Source organism: Ctenopharyngodon idella, chromosome 8 (assembly GCF_019924925.1).
Source record: "Ctenopharyngodon idella isolate HZGC_01 chromosome 8, HZGC01, whole genome shotgun sequence".
Classification (NCBI taxonomy): domain Eukaryota; kingdom Metazoa; phylum Chordata; class Actinopteri; order Cypriniformes; family Xenocyprididae; genus Ctenopharyngodon; species Ctenopharyngodon idella.
In genome coordinates, this window is record NC_067227.1 from 2,891,903 (window position 1) to 2,914,234 (window position 22,332).

General features: G+C 38.6%; 2 protein-coding genes across 3 annotated transcripts in view; both read left to right on the forward strand.

Annotated features, from left to right (window-relative positions):
- Positions 1–7,328: 7,328 nt before the first annotated feature.
- On the forward strand, positions 7,329–14,067 carry egr3 (early growth response 3). Its single transcript, XM_051902264.1, has 2 exons — positions 7,329–7,775; positions 10,877–14,067. Exons 1-2 carry the CDS (start codon positions 7,622–7,624, stop codon positions 11,989–11,991), a joined length of 1,269 nt encoding a protein of 422 aa, XP_051758224.1. The 5' UTR covers positions 7,329–7,621; the 3' UTR covers positions 11,992–14,067.
- A 3,813-nt stretch (positions 14,068–17,880) lies between these two features.
- Positions 17,881–22,332, forward strand: part of bin3 (bridging integrator 3) — a 73,604-nt gene continuing 69,152 nt past the window's right edge. Inside the window, exon 1 of one of the 2 annotated variants that reach the window (XM_051902267.1) lies at positions 17,881–18,053. Coding sequence is in view for 1 of the 2 variants with exons in the window: in XM_051902265.1 (XP_051758225.1) it covers positions 18,046–18,053 (8 nt within the window). In the remaining variant the exon portion in view is untranslated. The remainder of the gene's footprint in view (positions 18,054–22,332) is intronic. The other variant, XM_051902265.1, reaches the window with a different exon arrangement.

The following is a 22,332-nucleotide window of genomic DNA, read 5'->3' on the forward strand; positions in this document are numbered from 1 at the left end:
CTTAGGGTACTGCACCAGTGACAGCGCCATACCTTTTTTCTGACAGTGTGACGGCACATAAATAAGATGAAAACTGTGCTGTTTTAGACTAATCTGCAAACATTAAAAAAAAAAAAAAAAAACAATTGATTTGCCCACTGTTTATTTACAAGGCTTAAATGGTTTTGAATTAATAGACACTTTTTTGTCTCTCTTTCTCTCTCTCTCTCTCTCTCTGTCTGTGTGTTCTTGTATACATGGTTTATGAGGACACAAATGTGTATAATAACATGGGTATTACAACGTAAACCAAATGGCTTAAAAAAAAAACATACTAAACAGTGTTTTTTTGAAATTCCAAAAATGCAGACAGTTTTCTGTGATGGTTTAACAGTAGTGTAGGGGAATAGAATGTACAGTTTGTATAAAAACCATTACGTCTATGGAGAGTCCCCATAAACCACATATACGTGTGTGTGTGTGTGTGTGTGCGTGTGTGTGTACAGGGTTTCCATTGACATCTTTTTTTGGATCTCTGTGGTTCCAACATTCTATTACTTGCACATGAACACATACTCAATAAGCATCAGCATCAAGCGCCCAACACTTTTTATTCATAATTAACAATTATTTAAGTTAATGTTGATGTACATAGTCTTTTTCCATCCCATTCATTGATTTTTATGACTATCTTGTATTTTACACACTTAAACCATTGCTTTGCATGCTGTCCCATAAGCACTGTACCATCTAAGTGTTCCAAAATTTATATGAGTAATCTTCCTATCAGCCCGTAGGAATAAGCCTCGGCTCTGGGACATAATAGTGGCGAGGAACAGCTACTGGAAATGCCCCTCGCGCAGCCTGGAAAGACACACAACTAATTTGATTATACACCCGTTGCGGCCTTGTGTTTTTCTGCCGCATATTGAAATTAGCAAGATCAAGATCTAAGATAAGCGAACGCTTCCCCGGAATCCCTACATGCAAAATGCATGAGGGTAGTCCTTTTCAGCCTGTAACCGTTCCATGCTCTAGTCAATCATTCATTGTACAGTGTGCTCGCTCACAATAGTTGCGGAAATAAAAACAAGAGGAGCTCGACAGGTGTTGAGCAGTTTTTCCAGTCTGGACTCCATGAAAAGGCTTCCCTATAGGAAAGTGCCCTGACAGACCGCCGTTTTCCTATGCAAAGGGAATTCCCTTGTCCGTTTTGCATCCCTGAAAGAACAGTTGGGATTAGCTGCTAAGGAGAAAAGTGTGGGCAATGTCAAAATGATTTTCCACCAAAGCGGCTACGTAAGGATGTAACGGTTGGGAACATTAAGAAATGTCAAAATATATTTATAGTGTATTAATTTTGTGATCAGCGATTTGTCACCTGACTTTAGGGTCTTTCAAGATTTGATTTGGCATTTCAGGAGGATGAAAAGATGTTCAACAAAATGATTTTCAGAAGCTTCTGTAAGTGCAGCATGATTTATATTGCTTATCAGTTAATATATTTTATATGGATATTATTGAGCAATCGCTGCTTATCAGTTCTAATTAGCCGCTTTGACACTCATGTTGATTACTCTATGTTTGACTAATATATAAACAGACATCCCATAGTGCACAATAAAGTACAAGCTCTGTTTATTCATGAGGATGTACAGTATTTACAATACAATACTTATGTTTTCATTATGAAACCAGCAGACGCTGATTTAATAATGAAATTTCATCAAAAATAAACATTTCTTATTGTTAACAAAGCTCAATTTGTGATTTCTAGACTTAGAAAAGCCATGTCAATTAATAAAATGTTAAAGCATTGACGCAAAACATTTTTAGTTATGCCAAGTTCTAAAACATTTTAGCATGTATAAATTGTAGAAAAATCTTATCCTTGATTCTTATCCAGTAAATAAACTAGATAAGGATTACAGATTAAAACAACCTCCAAATATTGCTGTGGACAATGAGGGGCGTTGGAGTCAAAACGGTTGAGAACCACTGGGTTATGGTTATGTTTCCAAGTTTCAGCCATATGAAAATCATTGTTTGTTATGTACATTTTTGTTTTGCACTGTTGAATGAACACTGACAGCCTCAGCATTGGTGTTCACAAGTGCTGGTACACGTCATGGGTTCAGTCAGTGGAAATAGAGTGTTTACTTCCTCTATTTTGGTCTATAAAAAGTAATATTCAAATTACTAAGTCTCCATTCTCTTTTTCAGTACTTGCTGCCACCATTCTACTTGAAGTATGTGTGCATTTCCTCATTTGGTATGAATGACGGGGTTCTTATTTGCAAAATGAAACTTACGTAAACAGACGCTGCATAAATCAGATTCCATGAAATTGTTCTAACTTCATCTTTTCAAATAAAACAGAAATATGGTGATGGACAGTGATCACGAATAGAGAGACTTAGATCAGCACGTAAGAAAACATCTTTCAAGAATACCAATGCATTGACATTTGGTTTAATGTGACCACACCAGATATGGTGGTATCTGGTGGTCACCTGGTATTTGGTCGATTGGATCACAAGTGGATGACGCTAAATACAGGTGTAAAACATTTTGAGCTTGTCCACTTTCGACCACTTCCAGAGGTAGTCAAAAACGCATTCGACCGGATTGCTTTCGTGGTGTAGACGCTCATGTGGTTGAATGTGTTCAAACAGTCACTAAAGACCACCTACTGACCTAATGCGTAAACATTATGGGAAGCGCACTAGCCAGACAGGATTTAAACTTTGTCGGCTGAAGACCCAAGTTTGGTTTGAGGATGAAAAACATACCAGCACAATGTTCTCTCACCATTCCTGATTTCTAACACACACTCACAGCGTTCGGCTGGTCTTGTGGCTGTCAGAGCAGAAATGAAAGCTGATGCTCTCTGTGTGTTTTTCTGTCGTCTCCTTTCGTGTTCATATGTAAATTGTGCAAGCTTATTTTGTTCATGAGATCGAAAGATTTGAAAAAGCCCTTACATTTACCCACCCATAGACTCTCCCCTCGAAGAAATAAGGACAGAAGAGGTTGAAAGTGGACAGAGGAGACGGATTAAAATACCAGGTGGAAACGGGAATGTCTCCCTCGTCTACTTGTGATCTGATCGACCAAAACACATCTTAAAGGGTTAGTTCACCCAAAAATGAAAATTACCCCATGATTTACTCACCCTCAAGCCATCCTAGGTGTATATGACTTTCTTCTTTCAGATGAATACAGTCGGAGTGTTATATTAAATAATATACTGGCTATTCCAAGCTTTATAATGGCAGTAATTATAGGATGAGATTTTGAAGCCCAAAAAAGTGCAACCATCCATAACAAATGTACTCCACACGGCTCCAGGGGGTTAATAAAGGCCTTCTGAAGTGAAGCGATTGGTTTTTGTAAGAAAAATATCCATATTTAAAACTTTAAAAAACTCAAATAACTAGCTTCCGACAGATGGCCGTATGCATCGATTTATGGCGAAAGAGTGAACTCTGACCCGACTCATGACGTGATGACGAACGTGGAGGCGCAGAAGACAAAATACCAGTCATCAATTAGAAGTCTAAAACAAGAAATATAAAAGAGAAATGTTGGAGGATTTTGATATAAGAGAAGAGGAGCTTGAGTTTGTTGCACAGCCCTATTTGTTTGAACCGCGAGAGGTGTCTAAGCTTACGCTACTCCTACATCCTGCGTCATACATTGCGTCAGAGGTCACTCATTTGGCGCAAGTCAACTTGCGCAGCATGCGTATGGTTGTCTGTCAGATGGATATTTTTCTTACACAAACGCATTGCTTCACTTCAGAAGGCTTTTATTAACCCCCTGAAGCCATGTGGATATCTTTTAAGGTGGATGGATGCACTTTCTTGGGCTTCAAAATCTCATCCTCTATTCACTGCCATTATAAAGCTTGGAAGAGCCAAGTAATTATTTAATATATCCCCGATTGTGTTCGTCTGAAAGAAGATAGTCATATACACCTAGGATGGCTTGAGGGTGAGTAAATCATGGGGTAATTTTCATTTTTGGGTGAACTTTCCCTTTAATAACAGGTGTAAACAGGACTTTAGAGACGGCCTGTTGCATTGTCAACATTCTTGGCTCATTCCTCATGTACCTTGACACATTCCCATCCTGATCAGATCAAATCATATTCATATCTGGGATATAAAGTGGGAGTTGGGGGAAGATCCCCTTAGAATCCCCTAATGGCAGATTCACAATGTTATTTTAGCAGCTCACCTACACACATGTTGCATTTCACCCATTGAGTAGAGCTTAGCCTTTGGAGTCCCCCTCGAGTGTGTGTCAGTCTCTGTTTATTTATTGTGGCCCCCAGAACACACAGCATGATTCAGACCCCCCTCCCACACACTCCATTTCTACTTCATTAGGCCATATCTGTCAGCTAATACTACTACACTGTTTATGTATCAATTGCCAAGACGGATAATTCCAGAGTTCAGAATGGAGTGTTGTTGATTTGGCAGCCGTGTGGTTGTTGGGGATTACTGGGGATGTGATGAGGTTAATTGAGGGAGTTGTTCATTGGATGAATGCGTCCAATGAATTGTCTTTATATGGATATGTGCATATACCCCAAAAAGTATTTAGACACTTAAAGGTACTTAAAAGTACACTTAAAAGTATTTAGACACTTTTTACTCACCCTAAAGTTGTTCCAAACCTGTATGAATTTCTTTCTTCTGCTGAACACAAAAGAAGATATTTTGAAGAATGTTGGTAAACAGTTGATGGGCCCCATTGACTTCCATAGTAAGTTTTTTCCATACTATGGAAGTCAGTGGGGCCCATCAACTGTTTAGTTACCCATATTTTTCAAAGTATCAGAAGAAAGAAGAAAGAAATTTCATTCAAATTTTCATTTTTGGGTGAATTGTCCCTTGATGTCGTGCTTAAAAAGGTATGAATGTCTTTCATAATAGGTATTCCATAACAAAATATCAAATTGCATTATTTTAAATAAAAATACACAAACACACTTTTCAAGTTTGAGGTTTTAAATGATAAAACTATGGATATACTGTTCAAAAATGTGTATAACAGTGTATAACTGCGATGTAACTGTACATAAGTTAGTATCAGGTCTCTGTCTATGACAGCACCGTGAGGTCGGCCTCTGGTTTGGAGTGGGGGGTATGAAGTTATTATTTTGAACACATTTTTGGTACATAATTTATCAGGCTCAAGGCCGACGTACACATGTCAACCGGGTCTCGGGTACAAATTGTTACCTCATCACTCTGTCTATTGCATCAGCATCTTCTGAGCACTTCAGCGCATGTATGGCAGCCTGGATTTCTACTCTCGGTGGGTAATAGGAGCGCTGTGCCTGTGATTGGCTTGGATGAGGAGTGAGGAATTTTAGTTGGACACGTGGGAAATCTCATGGGCCACCATGGCCTCCTAATTGGATTACATACAGACAAGTATGTCATCTGATTCTATTTTTTTCTATGTATAGTAATATATAGCAATGTTGTTTTTGTTTTGTTTTTTATTAATGTTTGTAAATATTAATATTATTATACATTTTAATCATGGCATGTCTAGTATACTTTTATAAATTAAACAAGCATTTTCATAATGCTAAATATTGTTTTATAACTATTTTTAACTTTTAAAGTTCTGTACATACCGCAGGCTACTGTTTCAGGGGTCGTATATATATCTTTAGTGTTGCTACTTGTGTGAACCACCGTCTGGCAAGATCTGTGTTTCCCCTTCACTGTTATTCTCCCCAAACAAAGTCAACCATTTGCAACGAGGGACAGTTTTTTTATTACTTCTAAAAGTCGCAGATAAGATATTTTCTCCCTGGTTTCTAAATTGGTGAAATACGACCCATGACGTTTTGCCCTCTGCGGTTCCTTTAATGGCTGCGGGTTCCGATCGCTTTTCCACTTTGCAGCTCTCTAAACCGGAACCTTGCGAACCAAATACAGACAGCGAGGGGCGTGGCCGGATCAAGGCCTTATTTGGAGTTTCCACTTCAGTGGCGAACTTGGCGCTCGAGGCCAAAGCCAAGCCTACAGATTTGCCGCGCGCCTGCAGTATTTACACGCGATTAACTCTCTGGCAGTTACAGTCTTTGTACAGCCCAGTCTCAGTTACCGTTGCTTCTTCTGTTCTTGATCATCTGTTGCAGTCAATTGCTTAAACCACTTAGTTGACGTTTACAAATGATTAATTTGGGGTTTTATTTTTTATTTAACTCTCAACACAAACCATTGAGCAGAAAAACAGTCTCCTCCAGTCTCCATTAATCACTACATTCTCATGATATTCTATTCTCACGGGTCTATGACCTTTATATGGACAGTCTGACAACCCACACTGACTGAGAATAGGCTATAAAATATCATTTGTAATAATAAAATAACCATTTGTAGTCAAGATACAGAACACAAGGTAGGCTGTGTTGTGCAATCTGAGTTTCGAGACCTATGGCTTACCAATCAAAGATGAGAAAAGAAAAGCAAATATGTAAAATGGCAAGTGATTGTGTATTTACATCTAGCAAAGTCTTGCAATGTAAATGTTTCTCTTAATCTGGAAGAGTTTATCAATCCACATTACATTGCAAAAAGTGGATTCAGTGATTTTAAAATATTGCCTATATTTATTATTATATTTAAGTATATAATTATATTAATTATGACCCTTATACATGATACTTTAATAAAAGGTCCTTCGTATGGCATCTTTACACTGAGTTGCTAAGTGATTAAAAATACGGCACTGTGCTTTTGTGCAAAATGATGCAGCATCGCTGCAGACTTGAACTTTTCGAGTCAAGACAGCATACAATTTATTTTTATAATTGATTAGGCTACTTCATTTTTTATCATTTAATAGGCTATTTTTATTAATCACCGACTATTTATAATGTTCTATTTAAATAATAGGCCTAACTCATAACATTATTTGTAAATGCATTTATTCGGCTTCTGCACTAAACAATGCGTAAATGCACTTTTTCGTGGTATAATGCCGCTTCGGGAGCGTCTTCTGTGGTGCCTTCCAGTGTAGGCTAAAAGTTTCCCGGTTTATGCAGTCACGCGCTCTCACAGACATAGTGAAATCCATGCTCACAGAATGCCTTTTATAAATATTCTTACTCTTCGTCGGGTCCAATTGTCACCTAAACCGATGAAAATGTCCCTTCACTGCTCCACTGAACACTTATCTTCCTGCTACCGACTGTAATGTTCCACTATGAGGAGCTTCCATGTGACGTGGAGCGGCCGTCTAGCTTTGTGTGTCCATATATGGTCATCTACGTCACGCAGTTGTTCCGTCCCCCTGTTGAACAAGAAAGCGTTGGAGTTCCCTGCGCTCGCAATAGAGCGAGCAGAGCTACACTTGTGCAATCACCACCACCAACAACATCTCTCTACTGATCCAGAGACAATAACACTTCACAGAAATCAATCACAAAACAGTCGACAATTCATCCTCGTGAAGAGACATCAGCGCGGTGCTTCATCGCGCGCTTTGGATACAATTTCAAAGGGATTGAGATCTCTTTCTGCCGCTTTTAGAGAGATTTCAGAAGACTGGAGATTGATCGGGACGGAACACCTGTGCGTGCTCATTAATGACAGACTGAATAACTGCTATGACAGGTAAACTAGCGGACAAGATCCCTATTACCATGAGCAGTTTAATCAACACCATACCTGACAGTCTCTATCCAGAAGAAGACATTCCCACTTCTATGAACATTTTCACAAACCCGGACTCCATTTCGCACTACTCGCAGATGAATACAGGTGAGAGCAAAAAGTTTTGAATCACTCCTAAGTAAGCTGTTCTTGGAGTTTGTAGCCTGTTGTTGTTGGCTGGTTAGAGTTTATCATGCGGCATCAGTTGTCTGGAAGCCCGCTGAACGCGCTGCTCGGCCCCGCAGCACCTGTTAACGCGCGCCTGGTACGAGTTACGGTACTTTAGTAACAGAACTCCTGATACAACAGTTGCTATTTGAGACTTTATATTTTATACTTTTATACTTTATATTTTATACTTTATATTTCATTTTCAAATGTTAGGCTGTTCTCAAATTAGATTGATCAGGATTTATTTTGTAGTGCATTTAGGCTACCTAAATACTGAGTAATAATCAACGGCATGTATAGTAGTAGCCTAATTATTTTATTAGATCGCTATTACATATTGATATTGTTATTATAATCAAATGTATATGTCATAACATTAGAAAGAGCACTGGCTATGATTTTTTAGACGAATTCCCTGCTAGACGCGCCTTTTCTCAGTGGAATTCTACGATAAAATTGCGTTTAATTGGTTGCCAAATTGTATTTTATGAAGAAGGTGTGTGAAAGTAGCCTAGTTAAAATGTTCTAGTCACGTGATAAGAGTGTGAAGTGGACAGGTAATATCAGGTAATAGGTATCATTCCTAGCCCACGCGTCACGGGACACGCGGAAACTCTTCGTTATTCAATGCCAATACATGCACAGTCGTGAAATGTAAATTTAATATATTTTAATCATGTCAAATAATGCCAAAAGCCGTTTCGTTTTTCACTATGCGCTTTAATTCCGTGAAAACTCTTAATTTCGGTTTGTCACCGTATACTGCACCAAGTCTTACATTCTATTCTGTTCTAGATATTATGTTTATTTATTATATTATTTAAAGGGTTTGATTAGTCAGTGCTTTATACAGTATTGACCCTCTTTCTGACCTTCCACACGCGCAGGTGGGCGTTTATATGAGCGCTGCTGGTCTTAAAAAAGCTCGTGCCACTCGTGAAAACACGTGAAATGTAAAATCCTCTAAATTAAAATATATTCAGGTCCTGAAGTGTTTATTACCTGAAATCCACTTTACGTGCTCTTTGTGTTCTTTTCTCTTTATTCGCGCACTCTGTCCTTTTTAAAATCATTTGAATTTTCTCCGCACACTAAAAAAAAATCTTTATACACTTTTCTGGAACAGTATTTTCGACTAGAATCCAGTGAACAATAAAAAAATGGAATTAAATCGGATTATTGATTAAGAAATTGGTTCCAGAATATGAGGAATTCCTTCCAGTCAGGTCATCGAATTGTTAGAATTTTTCTATACAGCCGTAATGTTTTTCTTATTGTCGCTGATTTTATCTTTTGAACTATAAAAAATATTTCAGCTAAAAGCTTGAATAGTTGATGCAAAAAAAAAAATCTATTAAAAATACCACACTCTGTGTGGGAATTAGCTAAGTTTTTCTATTGGTGTAACGTCGTTAGCCTTCTTATACCTTAATAATTTGCGACATTAAATCATCTCGTGAGAAGTTGTGAAATATCGTATTATAATCGAGAGTGAAAGCATAAGATCATTCGTCCTCTTGATGTATATACTGATGGAGTTTCATAGAGCTCTTGATGTGGTTTTTACTCAGGTCAGAGGAGGCTATGCTTCCCACACTTGCGGGAGAGTATTGACCTCGTTTCGTTTATTAAAATATCTAAATGAATACGAAATATGAATGTTAACTTCAGGCTGAAAACTAGTCCTCAACAAATGCGTGAGTTCTTGAAAATAAAAAAAGAATATTTTGAGAATAATTTCTTTAAAAAATGTATTGCATTTCTTGAGGAGAGTTTTTTTTTTTTTTTTTTTTTTTTAAATGACTATAGTCAATCAAAATAAAATACAGAATATAGATATGTAAATAGCAAATTAAAAAAGAATATAGAAAAGAAAACGTTATTGGCTTAACCACTATTGTGATGTATAGCCTACATTTTTATGTAGATATATATATTTACTCTTTTATATAGATTTTAGACTTTAGATGACAACTTTTTGTAGGCACGGTTCATTGATATCTCTGTGGGACTGCTTATCGCAACGTGTCAAGGTGACAAACCCTTCATGTCCTCACAAAGTGTCCTATCAAACATCCCCAACAAGCGTGTGAAACGCATCCCCACACACGTCCTGTAATGATAGGCATAGCATGAAATAAATAGGCAGAGAGTTTTTCCTGTTTTTGACTTATCTGTGGAACACAGATTTCTCTGATTTTTGCCCGAGTGAGTCTTTTCCTTCAGACGCAGCACAGCATCTCTTCACACACGTACCCTATGTGTGTTGAACAGATGCGAGGACCATCTGTAATTTTCATTCTGTTTGTTTCTACCGTAAGCCACAATTTGGTGTACACGCTGCGATTACTGTAAGTGCACGTACAAGACTAAACTTAGAGAGCCATCATAAAAATATTTAATTTACAGACATGCGTTGTGATCAGCACTGTATTGTGTTCAACAACGTACTTTTGTCAGACATATTAAAAGTGATTGAAGTGACTACAATACAACAGATCCAGCCGTCAAGTGTCATCTCTCTGAAAAGACTGAAGGTGTGGGAGAGAGAGAGAAAGAGAGAGATGGAGTGCGTATAAGAGTAACAGTGATGTCAGTCGTGACATCTTGTCGTACAGAGAAGCCAAATAAGTTCCAGTCCTACAACTGAATACTCAGCCGTTTAGATTTTGTGATAGAAAGACAATAAGTTGGCGAGGGAGGTGAGAGATATTCACTGGAATCTCGAATCACTTCTGATTTGGTCAAAGATCAATATCCACGCCTTCACTTGGACTGATGTGCTTCACTTTCTTCTCTTTTTTGGATAGGCGATTAACAAAGGCATGCCAAGATGTTGTTTTTGAGACCAACTTAAGAATAAAGTTATAAAACAAGCAAGAGAAAGTTAAGCCAGTAGTTAAGTCTAGACTCCTAGAATCTTCTTCTATAGATGCAGAACTTTCCACTAGTCACTTTCCCAAGCATAAACTCTTTGACTGTTATTTGGTGTGGTGTTCGCTGAATTGACGTGTCCATTCTGACCCCCTGTCACACAGATAATATCATGGACTTGGGGATGGGCGGCGAGAAGAACAGCGGAGAAATCCAATATGGCTCTGGGAGTTTCCAGTCCGGTCGAAGCGGACAAACCGTCACCTACCTGGGCAAGTTTGCGTTCGACACCCCTCCATCAGGCAGCATCGGAGGCTCGGGCTGGTGTCCCGACAACAACATCATCAGCCTGGTGAGTGCAGGAATCCTGGGGGTGTCACCGTCACCTGGCAACATCACTACCCAGACGTCTTCGTCGGGCGGCAGCATGGGCGGACAGTCGTCAGACATGGAGCAGGTTTACGCGCCACCCCTTCCTGCCTACTCGACTTGTGGAGAGATATACCCAGAACAGGTGGCGTTCCACCACAGCCCGGCCACGTCCTCATCTTTGCCCTACCCGGGCTCCGACTACCACACCACCTCCAAACCGGGCATGGACGGAAGTCTCTTTTCCATGATCCCAGACTACAACCTCTTCCACCACCAGGGAGACGTAGGGGTAATGGAGCATAAACCCTTCCAAACCATGGACCCTATTAGAGTGAACCCACCTCCCATAACTCCCCTCGAGACCATTCGAGCCTTTAAGGATAAGCAACAGATCCATCCCGGCTTTCTCGGTGGGCAACAGCACGTTTCCCAACACCATCAACCCTCTCAGACACTTGCTCTCAAACCCATTCGACCAAGAAAGTACCCTAACCGGCCAAGCAAAACTCCCGTCCACGAGCGACCGCACGCCTGTCCGGCGGAAAACTGCGACCGCCGCTTTTCGAGATCAGACGAGTTGACGCGCCACCTGCGCATCCACACGGGACACAAACCCTTCCAGTGCCGCATCTGCATGCGGTCCTTCAGTCGCAGCGACCACCTAACGACGCACATCCGTACGCACACCGGCGAGAAGCCGTTCTCGTGCGAGTTCTGCGGACGCAAGTTCGCAAGGAGCGACGAGCGAAAGAGGCACGCCAAGGTGCACCTGAAACAGAAGGACAAGAAACCCACGGACAAGGGCAGTAGCGCTGGGGCCGGGGGGAGCCACACTTCTCCTCCCAGTTCCTGTGGGAGCGCGGGACCCAGCAGTGCCAATATCATGACCGTCACCACTTGTGCATGAGATGGACTTGCAAAGTAAGACTGCGAGGAGAATAAAATGGTTTCTTTCTCCTCTTACATACACTTGACTCTTATACTCTCACAATATCCATCCGTTTGCTACGGTTTTCATTGATCATGGTGGCATGTTTCTGTAGCCACTATTGTTTTAGGTCAAACGAGTGGGGAATGAGTGGACTAGTGTTGCGTGGATAGGAAGGAGAGGGCGTCAAAGATGATGGTTGAAGCAGTCAGGGCAATCCACAGAAAGAGCACTTACAGATGCAGCGCAGTCAGAAGGGTTCAACTCTCAGCTCTGGGGACCGGAGCAATCTCTTGAGAAATTTTAGTCTTTTCATTTTTTTACATTTTTTTTTTTTCTTGTATATTGGTTTGTCAGATAAAAGTGCACTTTCATTTGCTTAATGTTTTGCAGTCTTTTTTAAATGATTGTTAATTATTTAATGTTTCTGTGTTATTGTTGTTGTTTTTCAACAGAATGTGCCAAATGTATTTAAATACAGCAAAAAAAATATTGTTTGTATTAACCTAATAACTTCATTGATTTGGGGAAAGCCTATGAGCTTTGAAGGCTCAAGGAGACTGAGTTTCAGGTGGACTTTAAAAGTCTGTTGCATTATCTTAATATTTGGAAATCCCTTCTGTACAATTAAGGGATGCGGATGCCGTTTGTTATCAGTAACGGACTTTCAGTGCAATAAAAAAGAAAAACAACAACAACAACAACAACAATAAAATAGTCTGGCTCACTTTCACAAGTTTACTTTCTAGGGATGAAATTAAGACACAGCTGTGGCCTTTCGCTTAATTTAGTGCGCAAAAGGGCCAAACCTGTAGTTCTGTTGTAATCCGATCCAAACATTTTGCCTTTCTGTTTTTGCTGCCTGTATCCCTGCATGCATCTAGTATCATGTCTTTGCTAGTACTGAAAAGATTGGAAAGACCCACAGCAATATGCATCCAATTCGAACCATGCAGACTGTCAATGAGAGTTAACACTTTATTTTTATGTGAAAATTGTCCTTTTGTTGTCCTTATTGTCATTGTTTTACTGGACATTTGTGTTTCCTGCTTTCATCATCCAATATTTTTCATCGGGTCCCTTTTTATGCACATTATATATTCAGCACGCATTTGAACACACGGTTTTCAAAAACGAAATCAGCCAAAATTATGGTAATGCTTGCCTGTGAGCATCACCACTGGGCAGGATTGATCTTCGGAGTCATTGTTTTGCATTTTTACCGGCTGAGGCCTGCCTGCTATATGCATGCCATTCAAGATGTTTTTGGATGGGTACAGTTTCGACATTTATACTGCTCTCAGGGGCAGCACCGTAATGTGGTATCTCCACGGTTACTCATATCTGGATCATGCCTAGAGATTCTGAATATTAACGATGAGAACGAGAGGGGGTTTTGTACAGATAATTATACAAACATATTACTACATGTTTTCTACTTGGAATGTACAAAGCAATGTCTTTCAGTATTACAATTGTTTGTCTGTGCTTGTGTGTGTGTGTGTGTGTGTGTGTGTGTGTGTGTGTGTATGCTAATACTTAGATTTTCCATTGACTGAATGTTGAAACAAAGGGTGTTTACATTTTTTTTTTCTTCTGTTTTTGAGATTGTGACTGTGTACATAGTGCAGAATATGCAGTTGTTTTTTTTTTAAGTGTGTGTGTGTGTGTGTGTGTGTGTGTGTGTGTGTGTGTGTGCGTGCAGGAAAACTCGAGTATTGACAGTGTCAAATGTGATGCATTCTTCAGAATTTCTTTAAAGTCTCAAATATTAACTGTTATTAATGCAACATTGCAAATGATGACTTGCGGACACACTGAATGATGTGTTTAATAAATGAATAAACAGTAAGATTATTTGGTGAAAAAAAGCAAAGCAAAACCTGTGTATCTCATTACCTTATAAGCAAACTATGCATACAAAACAAATCATTTGATATGTAACACTACCATTTAGTTTACTACAGTTATGTTTAACAAATGTAAAATTAAAAATCACACACCTCACTTGGCTTACATTCTCACACACAAAAAAAATTAAAATCTTCCATGTCATACTTTTGATAGGCTCTCGCCATCTTTGGCAAACCACTTCCGCAACGTATCGTCTGGCAGAATTCCATTTTTTTGCCGTGGCAAGGTCATGCATAAATAATTGATAGAATAGTGGAATTTAAGGATTATTTGGGATTCTGAAGAATTAAATAAATAATTTGAGCATTAATGTGACAGTTCTTTAATTAAAAATGCAGCTCCTTATAGGCAATATTGAAAATGTTCATCAGGTTATAGCTCTTGCATCTGAGTTAAAAAAATAAATAATTGCAATATTTATCCTGGGTGCAAAACGGTAATGATACAAACCAAATATTGATCCATAAAACTCATCTACATACCGCTGAAATTTGCCGAAAGCTAAACAGCCATTCTGAATGTATACATTGGCATTATTGTCTTGAATAATGCATGGAAATGGCAGAATGTCAGAATTGTGTACACAAGTTAGTTTGTACCTCTTAACCTCTCTCAACGTAACTGAAGAAGGGGAATATTACAGTGCTGATAGGTTAGATTTCTGATTGGAGAGTGTAAATGTTGAGTTTTATCAGGTTCTGTAATATCAGGTTCTGTTCAAGGTCCCTCCTCATTTCTGAAGCACACATGGTATGAGAAGTATTGTTTTTAAGAAAGAATACATACAAAAACAGCTTCTGGCTTAATTTTTTTTTATCTGTTATTTTCTTTTTCTTTCTTTCTTTCTTTCTGTGCCAAGACACTTCAGAATGCAGGGCCAAACTGCAGCAGTAAAAATAGCGAAGCAGTTCTTACAGATCAGATGCGATACCCGGTGGAATTGTGTGCTTGTATTCTCCGGTTTGAAGAGAACATTTTACGTTAGAAGCTGTGAGCTGAAAAGTTATTAGAACAATTAGAATGTGCTCAAGTAATTCTAATGTAAAACCCAATATCCATCATAACTCTGATTTTATTATATGCTACTACAAGTAGAAGTCTTCCTCATAAAGTTCTGTGAAGCAACAAGCAATCGTGACCTCCGGAAAACTTGTGTGTATGTGCGTGTGTTTGTGTTTGAGCATGCATGCATGCACCTGTATACGTGTGCTGAGTGCTTCCATGTCCAAATTTTCCATTTTCTTTTTTTTATATGTGAACGTCTGAGTCAATTTCATTAGAATTGCCAAGAATGGATTGCAGTGTCTAAGTGCATAATCAGTGTACTGACCATTTATAATTTGCATTTAACCAAGAACTTTGCGAACATTTTCAATCTGAGACGATCTGTTTTTTTGGGGGGAAATGGATATCGTGATGAGTCTCACAACTCCCCACGCCCCTCGTCATGGTCTCAGCATGACTGTTCACTGTCCGGCTTTGGATCAGAGCCAGGACGAACAGCCTTGTTTGTGCCAAACCGGGCTGCAGGCTTGGCTGCCCTGGAACAATATGCACAGAGGACTGAACAGAGATGTAAATGTGGCCCTAGTCAGCTCTGAAGCAGGCCCTGTTTCACAACACTGATTCACTGTTGTTTACCTGATTATTCTGCTCCCTGTAACCCCCTCATTATGGCCGGTCACTGAAGACTGAGAGTAAACATTCAGCAACGGCCCATGACGCCGTCCACTGCGCTGTACATGATCAGTGACTCATCTTCTCTACAAAAAACAGAAGCGAAAGAAGAAAGTCATCTTTATCGATGCCCATCCGTTCTATAGTGTGCAAATAAATAATTTGTTGTGTGGCAGATATTTTGGTATCCGTATTCTTTTTTTCCTACAGAACTGTATCTCTTTCTGCATGTCTTGCATGTCTCTTCTCAGATGGAGGCACTTCGAGTTGTTTGTGGTCACTTTTATGAGTATGAGAGACACAACCATGGGATTTAGCTCAGTAGAAGAAAGGATCTTTTGATACGTTTTTACCTCCTGTTACTTCCATTGCCTTATAATAAGGCCCAGTGGTAAAGTCTTTTAATTGTTCACGAAATTAATTGATGTTATCCTTTTGTGGAGAGGAAATGTTCACTTGGCTTCTCATTTTGTTGTAAATTAAATGTTTTCCAGTTGATGCGTACTTGAATACACACCTGAATAAAATACAACTGAATCCATTTTTTTTTGTGTGTGTGTGTGTCTTTTTTGTGTGTGTTGCACATGTACAAAACAAACAACTATGCTAACAACTGGAAAAATTAGAATAAATGACCTAAATTTTCAGGTGGGTTGTTTGAATGCATACATTTTACAAAAAAAAAAAAAAAAAAAGGAGAATGAATTTAGACTATATTTAAAAGTAAATATATATTTGTATGTAAATATATTTTTTGTAAAAAAAAAAAAAAATTCTATAGGAATTTAAGATTTGGCCTGGAAGACAACAAATGGCATAAAGAACGACAACTAAAGATAACTGTACTGATAACTACATTAGCGCCCACACCAGTAACGTTCCTCATGTTTTTATCAGCTGAATAAAAAAAAAAAAAATTGTCCTGAAAGTGATTTCAACAATATTGCTCCTCTGTGTTGTTATCGTTGTGGTGGGGACTTATTTTCTCATAAAATGAGACCTATTAAAACTTAGTAAAGCCTCGTTCACACCAAGAACGATAACTATAAAGATAACGCTAACATTAACTAGTACTGTAGGCTATATTAGCCTAGTGTACATACAACGGACAATAATGTTTGTAGTCTTCCGCTGTAAATGCTCGAGTTCTTCAAATTCGGGTGGTTTTTGATTGGCTGTTAATGTATTTATCGTTCATCAGAAGGAGAAAAAAAATGTTCTGAAAGTGATTCCAACGATATCGTTCCTCTGTGCCGTTACAGTTAGTGTGGACTTATAAAAACAATTATTAAAACTTTATAGTTAGTTATGGTTATAGTTATCCTTGGCAGCCCTTTATAGTTGTTTTCCTTGATGTGAACGGGCCTTAAAGGATTAGTTCACTTTAAAATGAAAATTTCCCCAAGCTTTACTCACCCTCAAGCCATCCTAGGTGTGTATGACTTTCTTCTTTCTGATGAACACAATCAGAGTTATATTAATAAATATCCTGACATGGCTCCGGGGGGTTAATAAAAGCCTTCTGAAGCGAAGAGATGCATTTGTGTAAGAAAAATATCCATATTTAAAAACTTATAAAGTAAAATATCATGCTTCCGCCAGACCGCCTTCCATATTCAAGTTACGAAAAAAGCGTAACTGACGCGATGTAGCGTAAGCGTTTTGAACTGCAAGAGGCGTTACACTTTCTTCGTTAGTTGAATACGGAAGGCGTTCTGGCGGAAGCTAGATATTTTACTTTATTACTTGTAGAAAATCATAAATGAGGTTTTCTTTAATTGCTCAGTTGTTTCTCCTCAACAGCAATGAATTTAACAAAAATCTGAGGTTTCAATCTGAACTCATTTCTCATCAAATTTAACCATCTTAAGCACACAGGTTACTGCGCTATCCACGTTATGTCGTTTGTGTTTACATCTACTTAATATATTTAGGAGAACATTTGAGACAAAGTTCATACTTAAATTAACATACCTGAGAACTCAATAAACTTCCCAGAGCTTTGAAAAAGCAAATTCCAGAGTAATAACACTGCTGGGTAAGCACTTGATTTGAGACAAACCTTTGAATGTTTTCTCGATGCTTTCTCAATTAGCCGACAGCCCTTACTGCCTACGTTTTCTTTGAAGAATGGACAAAAATAATGCTGAAAATAAATCATTAAGAGAAACTAAGAATATTGGTATTATTACAATAATTTTATTTGCAACATCATTATAAACGCATTCTAATCTCAGTGAGTGTGAATGGCTCATGCGGTACCTGTTGCGCGCTTGTAGTTTGACCTCTCCGCTTTCCGTAGTTTAAATCCTCTCGACCTCTGACTTGCAGTAAACTTCTCTACTTCCTGCTCGCTGTCCGACTCTTAAAAGGCTGAAAAGGCGATGTTTTTAAAAGAAAGGGATTATATTTCGATTGATTTGGACTGAATTTGACCGCAAGATGAGCTGGTATGTATCACAACGCTTATGTGGGTTAATAAATAATAATAAATCGTTTGTTTTCGGGCGACGTGAAGTGACGCTGGTTGTGTTTCAGTACATAGTGAGCTGCCTACCTAGCCTGCACTTCGAGCGTTCGAATACAACTAAAATGCTGTCCAGTTAGGCAGCGCGCGAGCTTTTGACACATAGCCGTTGACTATGGCTAGCGAGCTCGCGAGGCACTAATTTAACCGTGTTTGAGGTTACGAATGAGTTTAAACTCAGAAAAGCGATGTTTGGTTGTTGGGAATTTCAGATTTGTTTTAAATGTTCTGTATTTCTCGCTATCATTTTATCTCTATTGTTAACACTTGGTGTCTTTGCCTAGTTACAGTAGCTAAGTTAGCTCACAAGCCCCCGGAGACACAATGTTTACAGTTTGATTTATCAATGTTCATCTTCTTATATACTTTATGAGTACAGTTTATTTGATTCTTATTTTTAGCCCCTTTAATTATAAAAGAGCTTTTATAAATGTAGGCACCCTGTGATATGTGTACATCTAAATATATGAATCATTTACAATGAATCAGACCCAAAAGGGGTTTACAGTCTTGAACAGGAACATTTTTAAGCTCCACCAAGAAATGTTTTATTCAGTATTTAGAAAACCATAAGAAATCCAGAAAAAACAGTACCCTTCACTGATCTGAAGAACCTATAATGTAATGTAACTTCACAAACTTTAAAACCAAAGAATTATATACAGTACACATGACTCTAGATAACAGTGAGGTGTCTTCAAAAGAACCACTGAAGAACCTGTTTTTAAGTGTTGTTCCCTTCATAAGTCTCTGAGTCGGTCTTTCACTGGATTCCAGTAAACTAGAGACATTTAAGCATTTGTTTTAGGTTGAACACAACACAATGGACCACTGTCGACTTGTGTAGTTTTGCCTTGTCAGTTTGTTTTACTTTCATCAAGATGTAAGAGAACTTAGGAAAGACATTGCCATTAAACTACAAAGGTTTGGCGGATTTGTGTTTAGATAACATAATAATTTGCCATGCTGCTCCAACAAATACACAAACTGATTTTGTGATGATCAGCAGTTTTTTAGTTCAGTGGCGCTTATATGTTGGTCATGTGAATTGTAATCATTGTGCCCACTACAGTAACGCTTGAAAGCTGGCATTTAAAATTACATGTGGATCCTTATAAATGTCTGTTTCTGTACATTTCTGTAAAGTCGTAATGTAACGGAAGTAGCAACAGAATTATTTTTTTCTTTTTTCATTTGTGATACACATCCGAGTGAAACGAATTATCAAAAAGAAAAAAATGTAAGGTGGGGACGTGGTTCTGTGCATCTGTTGTTGATTGGATGAAGGCAGATCTGAGTGTGAGCTTGAAGTTCGATTGTAAGAAAGAGGCGGAGGTTAAGCTGAAGATTGTGTTATGACATTTTGATTAAAAATTACAAGATACGCATGGATGAATAGTTTACAATAAGATAAATAATATGCATTTAGAAAACAGATATGGTGATTTTTCCATTTCATGCTGACTTTCATAACTTGATTACACTGCATGCAGCCAAGCTGACTTGGTTCTTTAAAGGGATAGTTTACCCAAAAATGAAAATTATCCCATGATTTACTCACCCTCAAGCTACCCTAGGTGTATATGACTATCTTCTTTCAAACAAACACAATAAGAGTTATATTAAAAAAATATCCTGCCTCTTCCAAGCTTTATAATGGTAGTGAACGGGGCTCAAGATTTTGAAGCCCAAAAAAGTGCATCCATCCATCATAAAAGTAATCCATACGACTCCAGGGAGTTAATAAAGGCCTTCTGAAGTGAAGCAATGGGTTTTTGTAAGAAAAAATATCCATATTTAAAACTTTATAAACTATAATCACTAGTTTCCGGCAACGGCCATATGTGAGAGTGACCTCTGACCCTGTGTATGATGTAGGATGTAGGAGTAGCGTAAGCTTAGGTGAGAGTAGACACCTCTCGCGGTTCAAACAAATAGGGCTGTGCAACAAACTGAAGCTCCTCTTCTCTTATATCAAAATCCTCTGACATTTCTCGTTTTAGACTTCTAATTCATGACCGGTGTTTTGTTTTGCTCTGTCCTCTACGCTTGTTTGTCAATACATCATGCGTCGGGTTAGAGATCACTCTTCCACCGGAACTAGACTCATGTATGGCTGTTACCGGAAGCCAGTTATTATAGTTTATAATGTTTTAAATATGGATATTTTTCTTAGGAAAAAAAAAACCCATCGCTTCACTTCAAAAGGCCTTTATTAACTCCTTGGAGTCGTATGGATTACTTTTATGATGGATGGATGCACTTTTTTGGGCTTCAAAATCTTGAGCCCCATTCACTACCATTATAAAGCTTGGAAGAGCCAGGATATTTTTTAATATAACTCTTATTGTGTTCGTCAGAATGGCTTGAGGGTGAGTAAATCATGGGATAATTTTCATTTTTGGGTGAGCTATTCCTTTAAGGTCACTATTTTCAGTCTGAATGATTGGCATAATGTGAATGAACTTTGGATGCTGAGGGGATGATGAACAGGCATGCATTTGTTTTGGCTCATGGCTTTGTGACCACACTGAAGCAATCCGCTTCATGCAAAAAATTTGTGTCATAACTCATACTAAGTCCACTATGGCTGAAACGATTCAGCATTTTAACGTAACAAAACATCAAAACGTCATTCTTTTGGAGAGTCCAAAGCAGAGGGGGGATTGCTTTTCTGGCTTTTCCTTTTGACGTATTAAACATTCTACCATTTGCATTGTCAGACATTCGACTTCGGAAATTGAATCCGCGTCACAGGGCCCTACTGAAAGGTCAGCGGCCAGCAGAGGATGCTTCCTCTCCAGTATGCTTAGTGTTGGGGTGAAGGCCGGTGGTGAAAGAATCCTTTATTAACCAGGCTGACCCACTGCATTCATTCAGGGCCTCTTGCTAGATAGAGTGACGTGGCCATTCTGACACTGGGGTCGCCATGAAAACAATTGTCGCTCCCTAGTCTTCAACCAAGTCTCTGTACTCCTTGTAGATAAGATCCCGGCGTAAAACTGCAGTCTCAACAGATAGAGCTTCCATTAGCTGACTTCTCCACTCGGGCTGATGTGTAGCGTGAGTCAATTTTGCCTGTTTTCTGCGTAATTTTTGCTGCAAGTCTGAACGGAGCTTTGTTCGTGCTTCTGTCACTAGCACGTCTGTGATTGTGCTGATATCGTAAAGCCTTAGATTCCAGAACAGGGCACCTTTCATGATTCTGTGCATCTGTGAATGGAGAGGATTTTGTTTAGGTCAACATGAAAGTGACACATCTATACAGCAATCATTTATTAACTCTGCAGAATTACCAGCAGTAATGTAACGCTTCATTTTAATTCTAAAGGTCACATCTGTTGGCCAATAGGTCAGGCCTTGAGCATGAATTTCTATGGCGTCCTTTTTCTGATGAAACTATAAATCTGAGATTTGGGGCATAAACTATCAAACATTTGAGATTCATTCTGTGGGTTCTTCAGTATGATTCAGATTAGGGGTGCAATGGTTCACATTACTCACGGTTCGGTTAGTATCACGGTTTCGGTACGGTTCGGTATGTGCTATATTCAGGGAAAACTGGGCTACTGTCAAATAAAAATAAAGAAAATAAGAACAAAAAATCAAACTACAAGCAACAGCAAAAATCAATAAAATAGAGCAAAGATTCAAATAAAATAAGCAGTGCTTTTCAGGTTTTTCAGGTATCTAACAGAGGTACAGAAAATGAAAGTACTCAAATATAAAATAACACTGCATATTATCTTCACTGTATAAATTAAATAAAGATTAATCAATATTGAAGTTACAAAAGCTATTCAGTCAAGAGCAGTGAGTGATTTCTTTGTCATTTGTTGTTTGATTAACATTAAAAACACAGGCAGCAGTTCTTTCCCTTTAAGACATAATGCACGATCCAGTACTGTTACACATGCGTTGTATTTTTTTTTACTGTTATATGTTCACTTAAGACATAACTGACTAATGCTAGGATACTCGCCAAAATGGGCATGTTGGCATAATTTTTGTGTGATTTTGTTCGTACAAGTGCAAGACTTGAAAGAGAACTTGGTATTTGCGCGGTATGAGCCGCACGCACAAATCTTCTCATAGCGCGTGCGAGTTCTCTTTCACGTCTTGCTCATGAATGTTTAAATTAGCAAGGCTTAAATGAGTTTAGTTTAAACACAGATAGCGACTTATGCTGTTCATATCTCACC

What these genes read in the sequence shown, in the direction of transcription:
- egr3 (XM_051902264.1), top strand. Translation starts at nt 7,622, where the DNA reads ATGACAGGTAAACTAGCGGACAAGATCCCTATTACCATGAGCAGTTTA. An exon ending in CTACTCGCAGATGAATACAG is followed by an intron (nt 7,776 to 10,876) that starts GTGAGAGCAAAA and finishes CCTGTCACACAG; the next exon opens with ATAATATCATGGACTTGGGG.